This window comes from Loxodonta africana, chromosome 25 (genome assembly GCF_030014295.1).
Source record: "Loxodonta africana isolate mLoxAfr1 chromosome 25, mLoxAfr1.hap2, whole genome shotgun sequence".
Lineage (NCBI taxonomy): Eukaryota > Metazoa > Chordata > Mammalia > Proboscidea > Elephantidae > Loxodonta > Loxodonta africana.
Window position 1 is genome coordinate 20,816,859 of NC_087366.1, and position 24,917 is coordinate 20,841,775.

The 24,917-nt window shown below is 45.3% G+C and overlaps 1 protein-coding gene across 3 annotated transcripts in view; it reads right to left on the reverse strand.

The window, feature by feature from the left end:
• CACNA1E (calcium voltage-gated channel subunit alpha1 E) overlaps nt 1-24,917 on the reverse strand; it is a 359,405-nt gene that overhangs the window by 15,951 nt on the left and 318,537 nt on the right. For all 3 annotated transcript variants that reach the window (XM_064276555.1, XM_064276554.1, XM_064276553.1), the window contains 10 exons: nt 24,751-24,834; nt 23,886-24,011; nt 19,995-20,060; nt 15,371-15,462; nt 14,580-14,745; nt 10,113-10,240; nt 4,408-4,504; nt 2,186-2,291; nt 1,014-1,121; nt 355-455 (listed from right to left, as the gene is read on the reverse strand). In XM_064276555.1, the coding sequence (XP_064132625.1) occupies nt 355-455; nt 1,014-1,121; nt 2,186-2,291; nt 4,408-4,504; nt 10,113-10,240; nt 14,580-14,745; nt 15,371-15,462; nt 19,995-20,060; nt 23,886-24,011; nt 24,751-24,834 (1,074 nt within the window). The remainder of the gene's footprint in view (nt 1-354; nt 456-1,013; nt 1,122-2,185; nt 2,292-4,407; nt 4,505-10,112; nt 10,241-14,579; nt 14,746-15,370; nt 15,463-19,994; nt 20,061-23,885; nt 24,012-24,750; nt 24,835-24,917) is intronic.

The window sequence follows — 24,917 nt, forward strand, 5'->3', positions numbered from 1 at the left end:
ACCATTCAGTGACACTGATTACATTCTTTGAGTTGTGCAACCATTCTCACCCTCCTTTTCTGAGTTGTCCCTCCCCCATTAACATAAATTCACTGGCCCCAAGGGTCCTAATGACCAATTATCTTTTTCATTTGACTATTTTAATCTTTGCTCCATCATTCCCGGGCCCATAGTTTCCAATCCCACTAGGAAGTTCCTGGGCTCTGCGCCCTTTAATTTCTGCTTCTAAGCCTCTGCAGGGCATCAGGCCCCAGGGATGTACAGGCCTGTCTCTGCTGGAGCCCTCGTGGGACTCCTTGTGGCTCTAAAGTATCTCACATTCCGCCCATGCGCCATGCTGCAGTTGACCTTCACCTGTTCCTCCAGCTGCTGCCTCTGCTTCTTCACCTTACTCTGTTTGTAGTAGTCCATGATCATCATTGCTGCATAGATTTTGCCCACAGTCAGGTCAGAGGCTAGAAACACAAATGTGGCATGATGTGAACAGGGGGAAGACAGGTGAAAGAGAGGGGATGCCTCACAAGCCCTGTCACCTATTCTCTGAAGCAGGTTTGCACCACTCATTTACCCACTGTCCTTAAAGGTCAGGCACTATGCTAGGCACAGAGAGTGTAAAGTGAATAGCCACCCATCTTTGTCCTCAAGGAGCAGACACGGAAACCCAAGGACAGTGATGATATTGATGATAAGAATACATTAATGAGCATCACCTAGTACTCTACCAGGTTTTCATGTCTATGTAAAAATACCCCTTGCCAACTGCATGAGGATTCACTGAGCAATTATGCACAGGAAGAGAGCTATGCACTCAAGTTTCATCTGCAACCACAGTACCTTTTTTAAGAAAATATTTTTTGATTAATAGTGACATGAAGAATTTTGAGGAATTTTGATTTCTCAGGATTAAAGAGCAGCCTTTCCTTATCTCCTTGCTCAATCAGTGTTCCCCAAAAGACGTGGCTTTAGCATGCCCGACCCACAGTGACACGGATACCCAGGAGGAGCCACCACACCTTTGGGCATGGGGACAAGCAGATCCAGCATCTTCTGGGACAGGTGAGGCCAGATGGCCAGGGTCTCCTTTTGTAGCTCTGAATCTAGCTGCTGCCTGTCTGCACCACCTAGAATAAGATTAAAAAAAAAAAAAAACACCAAACCCAGTGCCGTCGTGTTGATTCCGACTCATAGCGACCCTATAAGACAGAGTAGAACTGCCCCACAGAGTTTCCAAGGAGCGCCTGGCGGATTCGAACAGTAAGATATGTTATTAATAAATTAAATACAACCGACACAGAAATAACAAGGACTGAGGGAGAAGGTGGAGGTAGGAGCTGACTCAGCATGGCACCTCAATTCTGAGAGGAATTCTTGGCGTTTAGTGACGGGGGATCTTCAATACCAGGTCTTTGTGCTGAAGAAGCTGAACACATTTTGGCTTCCATTTCCAGTGACTCCGTGATACCCTGCCACAGAGATCTGAGGCCCTGCGACTAAGATCAACTTCCTTCACTACTTCTAAAAGCCTCCCAGGTGCTCAACACATCAGAGGGGAAAATGAAAATCGCCACGAGTAAGCTTCCCCTGCCTCATTATATGTATGGATATCCTTCCAGCCACACTCTGTCTCCATAGTCTGAGTGACCTGATTTTAAAAAGGATTTGCATTTGGTAGGAGCAGGAAAGCTGAAGTCCATCTGGAAATAGCAAACCTTTTCTCCTCTAACCCACTGAATTAGAAATCCAGAAAAGCAAAGGACCACTGTGGCCTCTATAATAGCACCTGCCACAGACACCTTCTGAGACGTTAGAGAAAAGATACCGTAGAATAAAGAACATAATTAGAATTCACCTGTTCAATAAACGAATACTTCTAGGACACATACTATGTACTTGGCACTGAAGATAATATACTGTCAAAGCTGGAAGGAACCTTTATTATCATCAAGCCATTCATTTTACCAGGAGGAAATGGCAAATATTACAGTGATGGAGTCTCAGAGGTGAAACTAAGGCCTGAATCATTGGATTTCCAGGCCAGTGTACTGTGGTGTGATTAGTCCAGTGGGTGAAAGTGCAAATACCTCCATCTTCAAGCATCCTCCGTGAGTTGTTCCAGAATCCCTCTGTCCCATCCTCCCTCCCTCCTCTCCCTTCTTCCCTTTCTTTTTTTCCTTCCTGAGCTTACCTTTTGCAATTTTGATGTCCAGGGCTGTCCGGATCAGAGCCATAAGTGTGGAGGTGAAGTGGACTGTCATGTCCTCAGCTACTGGCATATTCATCAGGACCAATCTCTGTGTGAAAGACAGAAAACAAATAGCAGGCGAAAAAAAATATCGAAAGACACCTTGGTGAGAAGGGAGGAAAAGTGCAGAGGTCAAATGCACAGACAAAAAAGAAGGGCAAGGATTCCCCACCCCTTTCCCAGTCCTACTAGCCCTACTTCTCGCTTAAGGCTTATTTGCTGCTGTTTTGTTTTTCCTAGGGAATGATGCCAAATTCCAAGGGAACAGGGTTCCCTAGTCATTCTGTAGGACTTCCCCATAGTCCTAAGAATGTTTTTGATAGGGATGGGGAATGATTTCTAAAAGAAGTGGCTCAGGGAAAGGAGTCAGCTCTGGGAGGTGTCTCCATTCCCCATTTCAAGGCAGCCCCACATTTCTACTTGTCCCATGAACACCCCAAACCTCGGATGGAAAGGCAGTGAGGGGGAAGATTTTGCTTTGCTTATCTGACTTTAAGAGATGCATCCTGGTGCCCCCTTTTTGAGTCTTGAAAAGATGCCATTTGCCAACACATGGTTGAACATGCATAAGTACAGCTTATCCAAAGGATGAGGTGGGACAGGATGGAAAAGGGGAGAATGCAAACAGGGTCTTGGGGAAGAAGGATGAGGAGTGCAGAGTGATGAGAATGCAAGAAGGGTGACAAAGGCAGGACCAGAGTGGGCAGGCCTTGTTCCTTTCACCCAAGGTAAGGGACCAAACAGAAATGGCCAAATCCACTTTCCAGAGAGTATCTTGCTTTTGGAATTCTTGTGAATTTTTCCTCCAGTCCCACACCCTTTTTCCCACCAAGCCTCATCCCAGGAATGCAAAGAACTCAGGGCCACATTCCACCACCTGGTACTTTTGGATGTGGCCATCTTGAGCAAAAAGGATGCCAGCCCTTAAGCTGTGCATGAGGGGCCATGGACTGGGGTGGATGAGGTTGCCTTGATGGCCCAAGTTCAATGAGATGCTCTCTGGAGCTAGACAACTTGAAGATAGCAGCAGAAGGTCCTCTGGCAGAACCACCAGTCTGGCTGGGAGGCAAGTGTCTCCTCCTAATGGAGGGTCTCTAATGCTCCACGGGGACATCTCGCCTAAACCAATTTCACAAACATGGCGTCTTAGAACGTAAAGCCAATTTATTGTTTGTATCTGAGTCCCATCTCTCCTACTTCTTTAAACTTCTAGAGAAGTGATAGCATCGCTATGGTGTATTCCTAAGTGAATGAAAGAGCTCCAGAGTTCTGGGTCAGTTTAAAAAACCAAGGGGAATGAACAGTAACTATTACTAATACGTGGAGGCAAAAAATCCAGGCCCCAAAGCTATGAGTACCCCAAAGGCAGGTAGCCCCAATGTTCACTGCTGCTCTGAGCATGCCACGGAGAATCCACCCACAGCTCCAGTGCCAGGCCCCATGACTCAGCTGTGCCACGGAGGGGACCTAATACTGAAGGCAACTTGTGCCCATCGTCAGCCTTTCCCTTGACTGTTTCCAAGATAATTGGGTAGCTGGGCTAATGGGAGAAGGAAGCTGCATTCCTGCCTTTGTTGTGGGATACGAGACATGTTCCTTTTTTTCTTATACCTAACAGGAATCTATGCCATCGTTCCTTCCTAAGCTATGGAGGAAGAAATTTGCTATGTCTCTCTCTCCTAAGAATGTCTTCTTGAACCACATTCAGAGGCATTTCTGCATTATTTCCTTAATTTATATGGTTGAAGATACTTCCCTTTTTATAACCTCTGATAGCTGTTATACTGTAGGATTCCTTCTTGCCCATACATGCTACCCCACAGGCCACCACTCTGTCTCCTCTAAAAGGGAACACACCACTTAACACTTCCTTTCTAGAAATCCACTCACAAGAAGCCACACACTTAAAGAAACACAGAATAACACATTTAAAAAGGAAAAAAAAAACCAACTTGGAATAATATTGCAAACCATTCTTCGTATTATTTGAAGACTTCATCCTTCTTCTGTGAACCTTCCTGACTCTTCAGTCTCATCATGGTTTTTTCTCTTGAGTGCCCTCTTCCGCCTCCCCAGCCCGGGCTCCACCCCGTGTTCTGGCCTCCCCACACTGGGTCCCATCTCCTGTTGGTCTCTAGCCCAGAACAAAGGAAGGGGTGGTCTACCTTATATGCCACTTTGGAGGGACATCTCTTGCCGAGGCCTAGCGGTGGTGACATGAGAGTCAGCATTTCATACATCTCAGTGTAATGGATGCGGCCACTGCTCATGGGGCGGGGGGCAGTTGGGATGGGGTGGGGTGGCGGGGCAGGAGGGGTGGCAGGGAAAGGAAAGGCAGTGGGGAGAGGATGCAGACAGGGAGAGGAGAACAGGCATTCCCAGGGAGCAAAAAAACAAACAAAATAATACAGAAGACAGGAGAAGAAAAACAAAACAAAATGGACAAACAGGAAAAGAATAGGAAACCTGTTAATCAAGGCAAATCATACACGTGACTCCATCCTGGTGCTGGTTTATACCACACCCCACACAGACCCGGGAACATTGATGGGAACCTCAGGTCCCTTAACTCCACGTGCATTAGGACTCATTTTCTTCTCCTGGTCAGCAGGACCCTGGCTTCACTTCATCCATCCCCAATAAAACACAAGGCTGGTTTGAATTCCCAGGGCTGTGCATGAGTGGTATAAACCGGATAGACGGTGCTCCAGCCATGGGTTGGAATTTCTGGCCCTGGCTGGGACTGCGGCGCTGGCCTGGAAGTCGGGCCTTTTCTTGCCCTGAACCCACGGGCAGAACATCGTGTATCCCCCTCTGTGGTGCGCGTACAGCAGGAGGCAGCATCTTGCATAGAGTGGTGGGCTGCGGTTGCTGATCCAAGGGTCGGCCCAGTCGCTTCCACCTGGCTCTGTGGAGAAGAGTGCTCGTGATTCCCCAGCATGCACCAGGTCAAGGGCATGCTGGGGACAGAGGAACAACACCTGGAGGGGGGAGAGCCTCTTGCATGCCATGCTGTCCTCCCGGCTCTCCCCACATGCGGCTGCAGGTTTCACCAGGGTGGAGTTTAAAGAGTCTCAGCAGAGGCAGCTGTTTGGCCACCCGAGTATGGGAATCACTGTGTCCCCATCCCAACTCAGCTCCGTGCCATTGCCCAGGCTGGCTTCCTTCCTGGGCCTATGTCTTCTTCCAGCTGCCTGGGCTGTGCTATGCCCCAGGGAGAACACGCTTCCCTCCTGTAGCACCCGGAGAGTTTTCTTATCTAGCAGGCTTGGCTTTGGATGGGGGCTTGGCAGAGCTGCTGGAATATTAGAGCGTTCCCAGGGAAAGCAAGAGCTGGAGAGGGAGGTCCTGAGCAATGTCTCTGGTCTCACCAACAAGCAGTGACTTGGCAAATATGACAGACCCCACAGTCCCGTCACAATAATATACGTCAGAACCCTAAGGCAAGGGATCTGCTCTGTAGCCCTTTCTCATCTATGGAGACCTTCCCAGATCCTCTGAGCTATTAAGTTCTTCATACATCACTGAATCTATGCCTCTTTAAACTTACTCTCACCTCTTTCCCTGATTATTGTTTTTTACCTCCTCTCTGTCCTCTATCCCTCCAGGTCACACTCCCCAGGAGCTGGGAGGGTGGGCAGAAGCAGGGATGCCTGAAACCATACTTTGATACATTATTCACAGGATGATGATGTCACTTTGCCCAAATGAGGGATTCTCTGTCTCCAGTGAAGGGAAACCAGAACTCTTTGCTGATGTGAAAAGACTTCCACACTCTCTAGAGGAGGGAAAGGTCCTCTCGTAAAACCTATAGACCAAAGTGCAGCAGAAAGTGTATGGTGCATGTGTGTGTACAAGTGTGTGCTTGTGTAAGAAAAGTGAAAGAGATCCAATCAACCTTCATCATGAAGTCATTAACTCACTTCTGCCTTCCCCCAAAATGCACCTCTCTTCTTTATATAACAGCTGCTGGTTCTGGGAGTGTTTGGACCTCTTTAAACTCAAAGGAAAGCAACATAAAGGTTCCCTTGTGTAGCGCAGTGGTGGTGTAGCAACGGAGGACAGGAAGGGTTAGATGTTGCGTCCAACTGCCAGTCACAGCTGGGGACTGGGAGGCAAACCTTGCAAGCCACCCTGTAGGGGCAGTTCTCTCCCAGGCCCAGAGGAGGCGAGATCACCCGCACTAATTTGTACATATCCTTATACGGGATCCTGCCGCTGTAAAGGAAGCACAGATGAGTTAATAGGACACTCAGAGAGGGTGGCAAGGGAATGTCAGCTTAGCCATGAAGGGAAAGCTGGGAGAAGTAAGAGCAACTTCTTTCCCTGGGCCCGGCAAAGCCAGACCAGGAGAAACTGAGAAGAGCAAGCACCAGAGAGCCATCATCTTGCCAAACTGCACTGCCCCCACTTTTCTAAGGAAATCAGAGTCCGTCCAACGCCAGAGGAACTGCTTTATTGCCCAAGAGTGCCCCAAGATACATATTTAGCCATGTTGTTGTTGCTGTGTGCTGTCGAATCAATTCCAACTCCTAAGGACCCTACAGGACAGAGGAGAACTACCCTGTAGGGCGTCCAAGACTGTAATCTTTACAGAAGCAGACTGCCACATCTTTCTCCCGTGGAGAGGCTGGTGGGTTCGAACTGCTAGCCTTTCAGTTAGTAGTTGAGTGCTTAACCACTATGCAACCAGACCTCCTTTATCTAGCCATTTGAAGCAGAAACTGGACTCTGGCTCCAGCGAGGCTGCTAAGAAGCAAAGTGTGGCAATTCACCACTGCTTCTGAACCTGTCAAGAGCAGATGTCGGCTGACTGAGGTAGACTGGAGAACTTTGCTTTTCACAGACACTGACCACATTCAGTTACTCAGACCCACTTGTCAGGGGCAGTGGGAAGTCAGCATCCTTCTGCAGACTGCGAGGGACAAATTTCCCATTAGGCTAATTAGCAGGAGCACAGTTGGCACAAGGGGATTTGCAAAGGGCTTTGCTTCTCTTTGTGACAGATTTTTCCATGGTTCAGCTGGGCAAGTGCTTCTCTACTCCGTGGGAGCCTGCTGGGATCTGCGTTCAGAGCATCCTGGGAGGGGGTCATGTACAGTCTCCCCCAGCCCCAGTGCATGAGCACGTTGGCCAATCCAATCAGAAGTCCAGGAGCAATGTAACCTATCACACCAACTCCCTTTCACACGATCCTGTTAGAGAGCTCTGGCTCCCGGTGGAAGGGACGGAATTAACAACAGATTCATTTCCAGTCATGGGGGAGTTGGTAGTTCTGTGGTAGAATTTTTGCTTCCCATGCAGGAGACCTAGGTTTGATTCCCGGGCAATACACCTCATGTGCAGCCATCACCCATCTGTCAGAAGGGGCTTGTGTGTGGCTATGATGCCGAGCAGTTTTCAGAGGAGCTTCCAGACTAAGACAGACTAGGAAGAAAGGCCTGGTGATCTGCTTCCAAAAATCAACCTATGAAAACCCTATAGATCACAAGAGTCTGATCTGCAACCAGTCATGGGGATGGTAAAGGACTGGGCAATGCTTCATTCTGTTGTGGGGTCACCAGTGACTTCAAGTATTTGCCCCATCAAGGGCCAGAACAAGACATCAACAGGCCAGGGATCTGCAGGTCTGGATGAACCCTGGTACAGATCAGGTTTTCCAATGGAAATTACAGATCCGGTCTCTCTATCTCTGAGCATCCAGGCCTGGTCCGCAGCCATCTCTAGACTAGTGCTTTGCCTTCTTTCTAGTCTTTTCTTGATTTTGGTGTTGATTTCTCTTAGCCTTTCAAATAGCAGCTCATCAGTACTTCTAAGTCTCTGGACTCTCAAGAGTAATCTGACTAGGCGTTCTTTTGTTTTGTTTCTTAGTGAGATCAGGAAGTGGATGGACTGGCAGCGGCTATAGGCCAATGTTCTTTGTAACCTATAATCTGTCTTCCTTTTGAATACATTGGCTCACTTGACTTCTGTTAGTTGTTTCCCACCTCGTTTCATAGAGAAAGCCAATGACATCAATCAGAACTAGTTATACTGTGAGTTTCAAACCAGATACGAAGAGGTTTCTCCTCTGTCTCTTGGCTCTTTCACAGTTCACTTACCTGAGTCTCATGACCAACCCTCATGGAATCATTTCTTCCCAGCAGCTGGAATGAGTAGGGAGGAGCATGTCTAGTGCACATGGCATCTGAATCCAAAGATTACATGAAACTACAGGAAGCTGGGACTTCTGAGAACCAGTGACGCCTTGATGAACCTAGGTGTGCAGTGGGTTCCTTTATTAGCAGCTGGTTTCACCTCTTTCAGGTGAGTGAAGACATCCCTTCTTAGGCTCCTAACCTCATGGTCATCCATGTTTTTCAGGTATCAATTTTCCATACATTCCAATTTTATTACCATACGGTTACTGTCAATTATATTAATAGTTACATATAGGATTTAATATAATCCTCACAACTATCCTCAAAGGTAGGTACCATTATTACCATCTTACAGATAAGGGAGCTCAGAGTAGTTAAGTGAATTGTCCAAGACCATACGCCTGGCTACTTTCCCCTAAACACATTGCCGTTTGCTGTTTAAGGAGGTTACCTACTATTAAGTACACCCAGAAAGGAAAAGCTGTTGCTCAGCCATTATAACAGACATGAACTTAGAGAACTCTGTGCCCTAAGTCATGATTACTGAGGAGAAGAGGAATTCCGATTCACTCTTCCAGCCCCTGGAGTAGCAATCCAAGCTCAACAGCCTGACAGGAGGATAAATTTTGGGAAGAGTCTCAGATTACAAAGGGGTTCCAGGTGGAAGCAACATGGCCCATTCCTGTAATGACATTTCTTGAAGTATTTTCAGAGGGAGACCAGAATGGACATACTGGTACATTAAGATCCTAAAGCTAAGACAACCTGGGACAGAGAAGTTCACGTGAAGTGAGCATTCATAAGCGCTCTCACCCTGTCCTGAAAGGGCCGAAATGCGGCCCCGTTGTAGGCTAAAGTAGGGGTGGGCAAAACTTTTCTGTAAAATGTTAGACAGTAAATATTTGGGGATTTGTGGGTCATACCATCATTGTTACAGTTACTCAATCCTGTCTTTACAGTGCAAAAGTAGCCATAAAAATAGGCAATAATAAATGAAGGGCTGTGGCTGTGTTACAATAAAACATCATACGAACTGGTGGTGGGCCAAATGTAGTCCATAGGCTATAGTTTGTCAAGCCTTGTTCTAAGGCCCAGAAGGTACAACATTACTTCAGAACAACTGGACGGTGAAAGAGACCCGGAGAGGTTATCCCCGTAATTTCCTGCCATTTAATTCAGTTCCATGCAATAAAAACCAGGTGTTTAACAGAACAGTTGGCAGAACAACTTGCTTGGTTTTTGGTATGATTTTAGAGTTATCTCAGACTGTACCTGCTGAGAGGTATGAAAGAAATAAAAAACTGATGTCACTGACTATGGTGACCAGATGTCCAGCTGGCCCAGGAAACCTTGTCAAACCCCCTGGTGACTCAGAGGAGTCCACTAGTTATTGGCAGGAGGAGAAGGAGAGAGAGCTCATTTGCAGCTCCTGTGAGGATTCACCCAAACACTCTGAGGTGAGGTCTGAGCGACGAGATTGGTAAGGAAAGGGAAAAGCATGTCACAGAAGGAAAGAGAGGGTAAGGAACATAAAAGGCAAGTCTTTGGTGACTGGCTTGATAACAGAGCCAGTCAGAAGACTGAGTTTGTTCCTCAGGCCAAAATTAAGAAGGATCTTCTCTCCTTCTGTAACAGGCAAGTATTTGGGTGGCTCTAATTCCAACCTCTTCCTTGAGAACTCTAGAGGCCCTGGATATGGGCCCTCTGGGGTGGCCCAGAGGTCTACGCACCATGCAGCTCTGTCATACTCCGCCCAGACACGGACAAACTCATCCAAGTGGTGAGGTCCCAGGATGGAGGAATCTCGTGTCAGGTACTCAAAGTTGTCCATGATGACGGCCACAAACAAGTTGAGCATCTAAAGGGTATGGGGGAGAAGAGGAGTTAAGGAAAACCTAAAGCAGAGCAAAAAGAGGCAGAAAAACAGGCTTCCAGGCAAATAAAAATGCAGAAGGTGTTAATACTGAAGTTCCCAACTAAAGCTGATCTTGCTGAATGCAACACATTTTCATTATTTGTGCCACACACTGCTCATTGCGTGAGTGTTATTTCACTTTTCTATGGCCTTTTATGTTTGCAAAGTACGCCACAGTCACTTTTATTATCTGTGCAAGATACTTGTTACTGTAGCAGCAGAAGGAGCAGCAGTAGCCACAACATTCTCGAAGGCTAGAGGAATTCAAAGCCTGAAATCAGCCTTCCCTTTTCAGCTTCCCTCCCCTCCCCTTGCTCCCACAAAGGGAGCAAAAAAGAGAAATGGAGAGATGTCTTAGAGCTGACTTCACGGCTTACTGAGTAACAACTTGCAGCTGTTCATGGTTCGCAAGTGGTTTCCAAGACCCTGTTCTTCCACTTATCTGTTCAACAAACATTTATTGTATACCCACTACTTTCCAAGCAGAGATCCAGGTGCTGGGATGTGAGATAAGAAAGGTCTAGAGATACATTCCCATGCCTAGCACAGTGCTTAAAGTGTAGCAGGCCTTCAGTAACTGTTGTTACTTGCACACTCTCAGAGATTATTTAGTAGAGAGTATGACAAAAAAAAAAAAATTTTTTTTTTTTATGACATATATGGAAGCATATGGATGACATGAACTTCTTAAGAGCCATGAAAGAAGCATCTACAGGTTACGGTGAGGACAGAAGAAAAAAATTGTAATAGGGCTGATGCTTGAATTGAGTCCTGAAAAACCAGGAACAGCTCACCAGGTAACCACGGGCATGTTGTTGTTGTTAGGTGTTGTCAAGTCAGTTCCGACTCATAGCGATGCTATAGGCCATGGGCATAAAGGAGGGTGTTTTAGGCAGAGGAGCCAGCAGGAATGAGTGAGAACACAGAACTATGCAGAAATAAAGAGCATTCAGGGAACCACACAGACGGCAGGGCAGCTGGGTCCAAGTGCCAGATCATGGCGGCGTCTTGTAAACCATGCTAAATGGTCTTGACCAGGGGTTGGCAAATTAGTCAGATAGTAAATACTTTAGGCTTTGCAGGTCACATAGTCTCTGTCACAAGCACTCAGTTCTGCTGTTGTAGTGCAAAAGCAACCAAAGACAATATGTACACAAAAGGACATGGCTGTATTCCAATAAAACTTTATTTATGGACACTGAAATTTGAACTTCCTATAATTTCCACAGGTCACAAAATATTACTCATCTTTTTTGGCGAACATTTAAAAATGAAACAATCATTCTTAGCTCACGTACATTACAAAAATAGGTGGTATACTGAATTTGGCCCGTAGGCCATAGTTTGCCAATCCCTGGTCTAGACTCATCAGTAGGCAATAAGAGCCACAGAAGGAGAGATTTAACTAGGAGAGATTCTAAGGGATATTTGCATTCATAAAGAACCTTTGGTAGCAGTATGCGGGGTGGGCATGAGTTGGGATGTGAGTGGGAGGACTGGAGACCAGGTAGGAGGGTGTGGTGGTGTTCCCGAACCAAGCCAGTGGTAGAGATTAGCTGGGCTTTCTGTCACTTACAAGTGAAAGAGTCCTGCCTGATAGAGACCAACTGGCCATCAGGGTGAGGGAATAGGAGCCTTTATTGATGATTCCCACATTCTATATTAAGTGGCTGGGAAGAGGGAGGTGCCAGATATAGAGACAAAGTATACGGGATAAGGAGAAAGTCTGGAAGAAGGCAAAGGTTTCAGTCTTCTGGAGTATTCTCATAGCCAGTCTCATCTTGTTTGTTCTTCCTTCCTTCCTCCAGACTGCTGCCTAGAATATAAGTGAATGGCCAGGCATCCAGCCATCATCTCTTACCATGAGGATGACGGACGCTCCTTCGGTGTGATGGAGCAGAAAGCAGAAAGGGGTCTGGTGCCCTAAAGCTCTGTGGAGCCCCCATCCCAGACCTGTACTGCTTCCTCCAGACTGCTCTGATGTGGGAGGGAAATAAACATCCCTTTCTCGGTTAAGCCGCTGTTATTTGGGGATTTCTCTCTCCTGCAGCTGGACCTAATCTGAATATGGATCTTTCTTTCTGTCACTGAGATCAGAGATGCAGTGAATTTATTCAACCAATGCCTGGGTTATAAAGGGTTTTCCATGCATCCTCACATTTCTTTTACATTCCTTTCAAGGCACCTAATCATTAATGTTAACAAAAACCAGTATTATTATGATTGCTTCACATTTGTAGAGGTTTTTTAGTATGGTGTACACATTCACACTCATTACTTGTTTTAACGCCCACTCTAACCCTTTGTGAGGCAGGGTGAATTACCATCAGCCCTTCAAGCACAGAAGTGCTTCTTATTCACATCTGTATTTTTTAGTATAGCAGCCTGGTACATCATAGGTCCCTAAGGTTAGTGTAGAGCGGTTGGTTTGAATTGAGAAGCTGTGTGGCTTGCCCAGGGTCACACAGTCAATCTCATGGAGGGCCACGATTTAAAAGTAGATCATGTAGTACTGAATATAGCCTCTTTCAAAATCACATTCATGGTAATTATGTGGCACCCTCCAACTGAAAAGTCTAAAAGTATCTTTATAGTCTCTAGTTTTCCAGTTATAGCTTTGATTTCTTTTAAATATTTATTATTAAACACTTAAACTATGTAGGATAAAATTGAGATGTTCATATGCCTTTCTATGTGTGACATGTCACCCCGTAAACAAGTGCTGATACTTGGTATTCCTGTTTTACCTTGGACTGCAGGTGAAGGAGGGACTGTTTCTTGCTGACAGTTCTACCCAGTGCCTGACTCAGTGCAAGACTTCTAGTAGCCACTCACAAAAAATGCGCTGAATACACGCGTGAGTACACTTAAACCTCCAATGAATATCATTATTCTAAATTCTCTAAAAGTTACTTTCATCATACATTATACTCACATACTTCTAAACAGCATAGTAACGCATGAGAAGGAAGTGTATTAAAACATATGCACGCCATGCATATATAAATATCAAATCATTTTCCAGAAGCTGCAAAAGGGGAAGTGTCCTGGCCAAGGCTAGAACAGCAACAAAGCCAAGGCCACGACGCAGGTTACCTGGGTCCCCAGTTAGTACACGCCATGATATGTTAACCTGCCAGCTACACTTAACAGTCCCCTTGGGGTCTTCTTTTCACTTTAAAGAGACGGAAATGCCTTAGACATGAGGCAGTTAATTCACTCTTTGATGCACGGCCATGAAACTGACCACTTCTCAGTGGCATCACTGTTTAAGTCATCTACTTTTCGTACAGCCCGTGGCATCAGCACTGAAGCTGAGCTGAGGGATGTCCAGGTGGTCAGAAACATGAGACTGACCCTTTTATTGATCTGGTAGCATCTCATCCATTTATTCTTCTCATTGCTGGTCTGATTGTGCAGCGAAGCAATTTCTGAATGAAAGAATTAAGAAAGCACCTAGGACTTCTGACTGTTTCCTAAGTGGGTGTGCTCCACAGATATTACTCAATATTTTACTAATAAAAATATTACTCAGTATTTACCAGATCGATCATAATTATCAAGCTGGCCAACTGTCAAAAACATAATCTTATCACAAGTCAAGAGAGAACCACATCTATCACCCTGCATTACTGTTATCTTTCTGATCTTATTAATGTGATCACCTGATATTTTCAAGTTACTTTTTATGAAACTGAGCCCTGGTGGAACAGTGGTTAAGTGTTCGGCTGCTAACCAAAAGGTCGGCAGTTTGAATCCACCAGCCACTCCTTGGAAACCCTATGGGGCAATTCTACTCCGTCCTTTAGTGTCACTATGAGTCAGAATCAACTCAATGGCAATGAGTTTGGTTTACTAGTTTCATGTTCAAAAGTCTCCATAAGAGAGGTAAGATATTCTTACCCCTACTTATAAAATAACTGAGGGCACAGAGGAGAAAGGATTTCTTCTGGGTGACAACAGATTTGATATGAAGCTCAATGTTCTATTCACTGAACTATGTCCCACTCCTCATCCCTTCTCACAACAATCTTTCTCTAGAAGCAACAAAGACTTTTCTCAGCCATTTAAAGTCACACACCCAAAGTTTGAGACGCATCCTAGCCTGCAAGAGTTCTCTTGAAGACCTATTTCTTAATATGGGCTGGTGTGTGTGTGTATGTGAGAAAGAAAGAGAGAGAGAGACATGAATGTACTCTGAGGACACAAGTCTTGTCTATCAGAGAGACTGGGGTGGGATGGGATGGGCTACACCTCAAACCAAGAGCATAATGTTGCTCACCAAGAAGGAACAGAAGAAGATGAAGGAGACAAAGTAAACGTAGGCCAGATCGGTGCCACAGCGCTCGTTCTCGTTCTGCCCAGATGGTGCTGTGGTGTCCGGCTCACAGCCTTTCTCCCCAAGGCATGACAGCATAATCTCCTGCCAGGCCTCACCTGTGGCACTCCTGAGCCCAAAAGACATTTTGGTTAGCAGTAGCAGGTCTACATGTCCCATACCTTCCTTAGCCCTCTTTCCCAGTTCATTTGGCCCTTTCTCTTGCTGAGTCCCAGCAAGTACCCTTTCTACCCAGTGAGCCTCCCTCTAGCACTTTCCACTGAGGGATAAAGGGTGCCAGTGAGGTTCCTCTTAAGTTCTGCCACCTTACCCACTGCTTCCCCACCTTTTGAGGGGGTCTCTGTTAATAGCGGTGGAAATAGTGGCAGGACTTTCTAAGACTGCACATAAATCTGGCAATCCGAGTTTTGGCTCTTAAATGGAATTTGGTCTGCAAGCATCTCTCTTCGCCTGCCCCTTCCAGGGCCCTGGAGGCCATGCTGAAGTTGCAACGTGCAAATTAACTACTGAGACAAAGGAGTTGATCTAACTTTTCTGCTTCTCGTTGCTGGTCTGATTGTGCAGGGTGGCAAGGCGGTTTCACGAAGTCATTGTCTGCCTGCCTCTCCCCATTCCACAGCACGTCCAGACAGGAAGCAGAATCAAGAGAGAAAGAGAAATGGGAGGAAGAGGCAGATCAACTCATCTCTCTCCACTGGGAAAGCCCTGGCTGCAACGGTTATGCACCCAAGTACCTGAAGAGCAGCATGAGGGACCCAAAGAAACTTCGGAAGTTGTTGTGCCGATTGATGTGACTCTCCTCATCTAACTTTATGTTTCCAAAGACCTTGGGGAGAAAAACAACAGAAAGTAATGAGAATTACTGAGCTGTGGGACTGCCCAACACTTGACATCAGGTGTACCTGCAGGGTTGGCAAATCCATATGCACGTTTTTCCCGAGGGCCTCACTCTGAAGCAGACAACTCAAACCAGAGAGGCTGGTGGGCACCACCCTCTTGGACTGATATTCAGCAGCAGTTATAGTTTCTACTGTCCCAATGCAGTCAAGGAGACTAATATTAGCGAGGGCCACAGAAGGTAAGATCTCATGAAGTCATCCTGCCCATTGCTCCCACACCTGATCTGGTCTCTTTACAGTATTTTCATGGTACCTGTCACCATGGCACTCACCATGGTACTCAAGCAGTTTGTCAAAGACATGAGTTCATAACACGAGTGCAGGGAAGGTGTCGCCCCTTCTGCCTGTCTCAGGTAGTAGTGATGGAAGCATCTGTATTTGCAGAAGTTGTGATTTCTTGCTTGGGCAGATATTGCCCCGGGGTTTACAAGCAGCTGAAGTCAGAAAGTGGAATCTCTTTCTTGAATGTTTCCACCCAGACAGTCAAATCTCATAATGTCAGGATGCCTATAACCTAGAGTCAATGACAGCAAAACTATGCACATCCACACATACATATATCATTCAACAGTCACAATTCCCATCCACCATCTAGCAAGGAAGCTGGCATTCCAAAAGTGACCCTCTATACAGAAGCTACAACAAAGTGCAGACCAACAGAACAGAAAAAAATCAGGACAAGTGGATACTTTGAACAGGAAGAAGGTAGGTCTGGCCATAGGTGAAGCTTACAGCTCTGTACTGGTCGCTGGTCTTACTCTATGATCACAGTGCGAATTCATGTGAAAAAAGAGGGACCACCAGGCAATGAAGACTGATGAACTCCCAGGCGCAGTGCTACCTGAAGCCAAGGCAATCCTAAGTCTCTGCAGAGGAGAAGAGTGCTTTTTACACATGCACTCTTTCCCCCAACCATGCTGGATACCAGGCTGTCCTCCCACAAGTCAAGGGTGTACAACTGAAGGCTTTCTGGGTCACTTTTCCAGCCATTGGAAACAATTTTCAGCCCACATTTAACATGCCTCCGTTCATCTAATGTATGCTAAATGGGACACATTTTCTCCCTAACAGTTTTTAGAGTGTGCAATTGAGGAACAATCTCTGCCCCCAGCTATTTTGCTCAAATAACTCCCACTGACACCTGCTTTGGGAATTTGTTCTCAGTGTTGTTTTTCAAAACCCAAATACTACTTGTCTCTCAAGTGGGATGGAGGTGGCAAGCTAGATAGCAGCGACGAAGAAGGGAAAGAGGAGGATAAGAAGGGAGAGGGCCTTCAAATAGACAAACAGTAGATTTAAAAAACCCACCCAAACAATCAAATCTAATTTGCTCTGGAAACCCCTGGAATAAACTGCCATATGATCTTGCCCCAGTTCATCATGTCTCCCCCTGTCTTCTTTCTTTGACCCTCTTAGTATAGAGTCCATGATTCATCCCTGTTCTATCACATACATACAACTCACAGTGTTTTTTCTCCCTATTAACACTTATGATGCCATCGCTATCTTCATTATGATTTTCTCAAGCATCCCATCGAATCATAAACTAGTTGGAAAGGACACTTTGGTTTTGCACAAGGAATGTGTGTCATAGTCAAAGGAACCAGTCAAAGTTACTTTGAATCTATTGTACAATAATTTCCAAGCCAAAAGTGTATATTTATTGTGAAGATGGTCTTTAAAATTTTTTCAAGTTTTATTTTAAGCTTTTCATTTAGTTCTTGTCACTAACCAAAATTTCCTAGATCAAACAGTGTGGAAGAGAAAGAACGGATACTGAGACCTATGAGAAAGCTTAATGAAAGTATAAGCTTAAATCATTTTCAGTTGGAATCACAGAACTTTAGAACTAGGCAGGACCTGTAAAGCTATCTAAGCCCTGTACTATATTGGTCAAGGAATTAAGCCCCAGAGATGCACAGCGACTTGATCAAGTTTTCACATCTGGTCAGTGGCCAAACTGAGGCTGAAAACCTCACCTCCTAACTACCTGCAGCCCCAGGGCTCTTTCCCATATCCAGCAAGTTATTCCTCCCTTCCATTTTCAGATTTTGCAAAGCTCTCTTCTTCCAAGCAGCCTTTGAAAGTTCAGAACAATGATTCTTCTCATAGATACATCCTGTTGCTATTTATATTTTTCTAAGGCTTGTCCTCTTATCTCTGTACTTGTATGGCTTACTCTGTTTTTCTCTGACTACACTAGATATAATCTCTCTAGGAACAAGCTCAGGTGCCTGCCTTGGGCATGGTGCTGGGTCTCTGTCATGGATCAGGAAGAGGCCAGCTAAAGGCAAGACACAGCAGGAATGCCATTCCCGTATGCACAGAATGGAGAGGGTGCTCTTGCTTTTTGGAAAGAGGTCTAAGAGGAATAAAACATGAGGCATTGCAGTGATTGTGAAGATCACAATTTCATAACTAAACAGATCCCACCTCCCACTAAAGGGTAATATAAATACTTTTGTTTGTTGTGCTTTTGGGTGGGAAGAGGGATAATACAGAGTTAGGAAAACTGGCTGTGGGGCAGCAGAACTGGGTGAGACCGTGAGCACGTTATAAGCTACTTAACCATGCTTAACATCAATGGAGACAATGAAACCCACCTATAAACATTCTCATATCATTCCTGAATACATTATCCATATATGTTGGGATATACAGGGAGATAGAGAAAAAGGAGGGGAAAGAAGGAGGAGGAGAAGAAGGGGAGGAATAGGGAGAGGAAGAGGGAAATGAAGAAGAGGAAGAAGGAGGAGGAGAAGGAAAAGCAGGAGAAGGAAGAGAGAAGGAGGAGGAAGAGAAAGAAGATGAAGAAACTGCAAGCAGCAGCCAAAGGGAAGAGAAGAGGAAGAGAAATGGAAGACAAAGTGGGGGCAGCGGGGGAGTAGAACACACATTTAGCAGTGTCTGAACACCAAGGAATTGAAGTAATGGCAATTAGCATTATCATCGTTATCAGAATAAGTGTTAGTAGCAGGCCAGTATTGAAGATGGTCTTATTTTAGCTTATTTTGCTTGAAGAGGAAACTTAAGAACTATTTTCAGTATGGACAAAAGAACTTAATTTAATCAAATTCTCATTTGCCTGTCCAAGAGCATTTTTATTCTAGAAACAATTACTTGGGATATCGAAGGAACTTCAGACAGGTCATCACTCCAGCCTTAAACTTCAGCAAGAATTCTGCTTCTAACACCCCTGATGCTCTCATTAAATCTCTACTTAAATATTCTCAGTGAAGGAACACTCCCTACTTTTCCAGCAAGTCTCAAACTTTTTGACACTTGGCATCCTATTGTATATTTGGAGAAAAAAACTTTCCAGTATCAAGTTGAGGGAGAGTGAAATGAAGATGTGCAAGCCAGAAAGAAAGAAAAAAAAAAAAACCAAGAGGCCTTTCAGAGATGCTCTGGGAAGGGCTGCTGGTACAGTGTGCCTGGAGATACACTCGGCCACCCCAGATGGAGACGTCATGTAGAAGATGGCCCTCCATCCAAAGGCAGCCAGATGGCCTGATCGCAGGAGCCTGTAAGTTGGCTGAAAGTTCTCTGCTGGGGCTTAGTCATGGTGTCTCCAAGTCTGAGGGGCTTAGCCTCACTAAGATAAGCAGAACATTTGTGTATCCAACCAGATAGGTTCATGAGAGGTGTTGCTGATAGTTTACAGTAGGAGTTCACCAATCGTTAACAGAAGTACCCTTTGAAAGACCTTTTGTGGCCTTTTCTGCTCAGCAGGCGTCTGGCTACATACATAAGTATCTAGGGTCAGAACCTCATTGTGTCTCAAGTTCTTAAACTGGAAAGGATGCGGTAACCTAAGGAACTGTCCAGCAAGCCATATGCTCCTTTAAAGAGGAATTAGCTGAAACGTGGCCCTTGGGTCTCCCTAGAAATGGGCAGACTGCCAGCAAGTTCATGCGTTGTTCACAGCGGTGGATCTTAGGGCATAAATCTCAGCCCTTGTAAACCTAACTCAAATGCATTTGGTGTCTCTGTGGACAGGAGAACAACCCTCTGCTCTTCTCTTAGGCCTAGCCCAAGTGCTGAGATTCTGATAAATGGGTTACCATGAGACTCTCCCCTTCTTTAGCCTCAGAGGAGCTCCCTCTGGCTAAAAATAATGGTATCTTTGCTTTATTTCTGTTGGAGCACCCAGAGAAGCCAGGTGCTTGTAAGTCAGCATCATGATCTGACAACCCCAGATGAGGCCCTTGCACAATACTATCCTGGTGACTTGAGTGACCTGAATGGGGTACAATTACACATGTGAAATTCCCAAAGTCACATGTAACAAAGCCCTTGGAAAAGTGGCCCCTAGGTGAGAAGGGGTTCAGAACCCTCTCCATCTCGTCTCCTGAGGCTGCTATGTCAAAGACAATACTGGGGAACAACCGTCCGCCAAGAATAGCAGGGTTCTATTTTGCTTCCCTCCCCCGACTAAGCCTCTGATGCACCATCTCACCTGCATCCCAATGATGGCATAAATGAAGAAAAGCATGGCAATCAACAGACAGACGTAGGGGAGGGCCTGGAAGGAAAGCAGAGATATAACTATTAATTCAAAGGTAGGCAGCTTCCAGGCTCAAAAGCCTGCAGTCACTGGCAGTGTAGGGACTCTTGCACCCTGACATTGACTTACACAGAACTTGGACTATTTCCTGGGGATGCTGAGTTTTCGGTTCAATGCTTATGTTGATATCCACATGCTCTGTCAGACATGGAAGCTGTTGGCCATAGATTGGCTTATAATTTATCTTCTGTCAAGAGTATCCACTTACCCAGAATTGTGGTCCATATCTCCAAGAAGAGCTGGGAAAACTTCCTGGACTTGGGATTTAGCCCAGGTTGCATACGAAATATTAATAACCTAGACAATTGTGTTGCAAATTACACAGCAAGCATCTAGCTTTGGCTTCCAAATCCCTATATTACCCCTTCACTCTCCCACACCCAATGCAAAGCCCATGATGGAGAATCTGGAAACAAAGTGAAACGGCTGGGGTCTCATTGGTTTGTCGGTTTCTGGAAGGCTCCTTCGTTCTCTCAGACTTTTAGGCAACACCATTGTCCAATGTTTAAGCCTCCTGACATTCCATTAGGTGTCATGAAAAATTCCAAAAAGCCTGCTTTAAAATTAGCCACCATAAAATTCCATGATTCCATATGGCACAAAATTCCATACTGTGCAAGCTTACTGTCACTTTGGGAAAATAACAGTTCGATTATGGGGGGTGAGGGCAGGTAAAGGAGATATAAGGCAAGGAACTGCCATTGGTCATTGGGGAAGGAAGTAGACATAGGGCAGTTTGGATCTGGGATGAGGATTGGCCACTAAAATTCTGGGGTCATCTCAGTGCTGACATGGAAATCCTTCTTCTTTACCATCTAGTGAGCTCCCTGGCTGATAATGTGACTATGAATCTCTAGCCTCTGACTTGGGTGGTGGTGTTGTTAGCCGCCTTTGAGTTGGCCCCAGACCACAGCAACCCTGTGCACAATGGGACAAAATGCTGCCCAGTCCTGCACCGCCACCACGAATGGTTGCAGATCAGGTCACTGTGATCGATAAGGTTTTCACTGGCGGATTTTTGGAAGTAGATCCCCAGGATTTTTTCCTAGTCCACTGTGGTCTGGAAGCTCCACTGAAACCTGTTCAGCACCACAGCAACACACAAACCTCCAATGACAGACAGGTGGTGGCTGTGCATGTGGCTTATTGGTCAGGAATCAAACCTGCGTCTCCTACATGGAAAGTGAAACTTCTACCACCGAACCACCAAAGGTTTCAGGCTTTATAACTTGGGCAGAGCTTATCAACAGAGGCAGCTAAGTGAAGAGCCCTAGGAATTTATTTACAACTTGAAAAAAGGATAATATTCAAATGCAACTGTAAGCTGGTGGGAGAACCAGTTCTCCAATGAAGTGCTGATCCCCAAGATCCATGAAGAGGACCAGCTGTATTTCGAGAAGTGATACGAATACTCCCTCTGCTGAAAGGTGTGCGGAGGGAGGTAGAGTTTCTTGCCATCTGGATTGCTGCTACCTTCCACCAGTTACTTCCTTCCCTTGTTCTACCTTCTCCATTCCAATGTCTCCAGTCCCTAGTTCACAACCCCCTAACCTCAGCTTCAGAGAGAAGATCAAAGACTCATTCCACTGTCTTTTCTTGTCATGTTATAAATTCTAACACAAAATAAGGGAAGAGAGGGAAGAACTCTGCTTAGAGTCCGGTGGTAGAGAAGTGGGTGATGCTCAGGGCTGGGTGGAGTAGGTATAGGCAATAGCAAAGCTGTTTGTATTGTGTGGCTCTCTGCTATGCATTTGCAGGGGCCAAAGCCAAAGCCAAAAAAAAAAAAAAAACCCACTGCCGTTGAGTTGATTCCGGCTCATAGCGACCCTAAAGGACAAAGGAGAACTGCCCCATAGAGTTTCCAAGGAGCGCCTGGTGGATTTGAACTGCCGACATCTTGGTTAGCAGCCGTAGCACTCAACCACCATGCCACCAGGGTTTCCTTTGCAGGGGGCAGGCTTTGTTAAGTAAATTTTAAGAAAACAACTTCTATACTGTGTCCCACAGCTGTTCTGAAAAAGAAAATACCTGTCTATAATGTCGCCAGAGGCAGATTCACTTGTCTTCCTAATTCTCTGTATTATTTACTGCAACAAGCCGACAATTTGTCTATCAATTGTTGACACCCTTTTCTTTGCCCTTGACGGCACGCAGTTTCACAGAGAATTGGTGATCATGATAGTATGACAGGCTGACACATATTTCTTAAGAGACTCACTAACAATAGCTTATGGGTAGGTCTCTAAAGGTTTTAAGAGCATTTTTTAAATCCCAATTCGCCTGAGACCAGATGGTAAGATCTTGTTAAGATTTCATATTTCTCCTCTGACATGTAGCTTTGGAAAAATGAGTTTTCATGGAGGCCTTTGTGGGAGTTACCCTGCCTAAAATTTCTCTGGACATGTTAACAATGTCAGGGGGCTTCCTGGGATCCTGAACATCCTTAAAATTGGTTTCACGGTCTCAGCTCCCAGGCCCTTGACGAAGAAGTACATCAGTAACAACAGTGGGTGAACTCCCTTCCCAACGACAAGAAACCACAAATTCTCTGGCTTGCCTTCTTTAGTTTAATTTCTAATTAAAATATGCAAATAATTGAAATAAAGCAATTTTGTGAACTCATAATTTTTCATCTTTGAATCACTTCATTTCTTCAAATTTATTTTTAAAACACATTCACTGATAAACTCTTTTTTTTTTTTAATAAGAGAGCAAAGTAGCAGGCATTTGAACAGCACTTAGGCCTCCTAAACCTTAAAAACTAATTATATTTGCTAGAACCTGAAGATATTTAAAATACTTTTGGAAAACTTCTTTACTGGGAATCTCCACCATTTAAATGGGCCCCAGTGTCAATTTTATCTTATATTTATGACACATATATCTCTGTATGACAGCATGAGACTGTTCAAAAGAAGCCCACAGTATTAAGCTTGCCAGTCACCCCTACTTGTCTGTAGGACATAGGGGTGACCATTAGCATGCCACACATTCAGTGGCTCAGGAAACAGACACTGATGAAGACATGTGGGTGGGATGGGTATGAGTCATCTTCCTACGAAATGCAACTCAAGGACTCCTTTGGAAAACTGTTACATGAAATAAAACCAGTGACAAGGTCTGTGAAGTGCAGAGGACATCTGACCACACGTGACTGGCTCTTTACACGAAAAGGATTGCTCAGGGCAATTTGTACCACCTAGGGGAGGTGTCCCTCGTAAAACATACCCCTGCCACAGAGGACAGAGAGGATACCGGAGTTACAAAGTCAAGGTATTTTTCTAGAATAAAATTGTATCCTGTAGACATAAGCTGATCATTACCTGGCAGAGCTGTGTCATGTTGTTGTTGTTAGTTGTCAGTGAGTCGATTCTGACTGCTGGAATCAACTAAAAATCAAACTAGCTGCCGCCGAGTTGATTCTGACTCATGACAACCTTATGTGTGTCAGAGTAGAACTGTGCTCCATAGGGTTTTCAATGGCTGATTTTTCAGAAGTAGATCAGCAGGTCTTTCTTCAAAGGAATCTCTGGGTAGACTCAAACCTCCAACCTTTCAGTTAGCAGCCGAGTGCATTAACCGTTACACCACCCAGGGACTCCTGTGCTGTAACTGAGAGCGGCTGTATTTATCCGATGCTTTGACAAACACCCATTCTACTGGCTTTCAACTTCCTAGAGAAGGACCTGAGCAATGATGCCAAGTGACACGTGTTCCTTGGCTGTGCTGTCTGTTATGACAGGGCCACTCAGTCCTCAGAGAGGACGAGCTGGTGTCTCTTACCTTAAAGGACTGCACGAAGGTCCAAAGTAAAATACGTATGGTGTAGCCCTGCCGCAGAAGCTTTATGAGGCGGGCAGCTCGGAAGAGCTTCAGGAAGCTCATATTGAAGCCACTGGTGTTGACCAGCTGGTGGACCAAAAGGAAACACTGCTAGTGACATTACAATCATTTAGAAAAATCTAAGCACTAGTATTTGCGTACATATCCCTCTTTCAGATCATAAAATTGGACACAGTCTCTGCCTTTCTTTGGTAACACCAGCTGCAGCTGACTAGTCAGTGAGGTCCATCTCTCAAAGCTCTCCCAGCCAGCCCTCTACCAGGTAGAAGGGCCGAGGGAAATATCCACTGCACACATTATACCAATCCAGCCTCCCTGTTCTTCTATCAAGTGGTCCTAACTCCGCACCAAGATGCCAAAAAGAGCAAACCCAGTAATCCCTCCAGCACATGACAGCCCTCCAATATTCAAAAGGAATTATGATGAGTTCTCCAGGTCCTCAATTTAGGGAAACAATCCAGCTCTAAGAATTTGCAGAGCAAAGATTTGGTGCCTCTTTTGTATCTCCCAAAGCATCTAGCAGAGCCCTGTGCCCACTAGACCTCTTGGACACCCTCTATTCCACTCACCCCATTAGACGTCTGCTTTCTGAGTCATGCACATGAAAGAAAGCCTTCCATGAAATCCAGCGCCATTGCTATGTTCGCATTCCCTGGCTGACGCTCAGGAGTGTGGAGGCCAACTCTCCACGCTCAGAGGGGTACATATTGGTGTGATGGCTTAAAAAGGGGCAGAACGTACAGAGGATTCTTGAAATGCTACTTCAGGACCACGTTTATAGAAAAGGGACCCATAAGCCACTCACCTTGCTGTCTGTCAGGATAATTTCTGTGATACTGCCAATCACGGTGATGAAGTCAAAGATATTCCAGGTGTCTCGGAAATAGTTCTGCCAAGTGAATCCAGCCATGGAAACAACAGGAAAAGGAAAAAAAAAAACAGTAAAAGGAGAATAGACATCTTTCATTACAT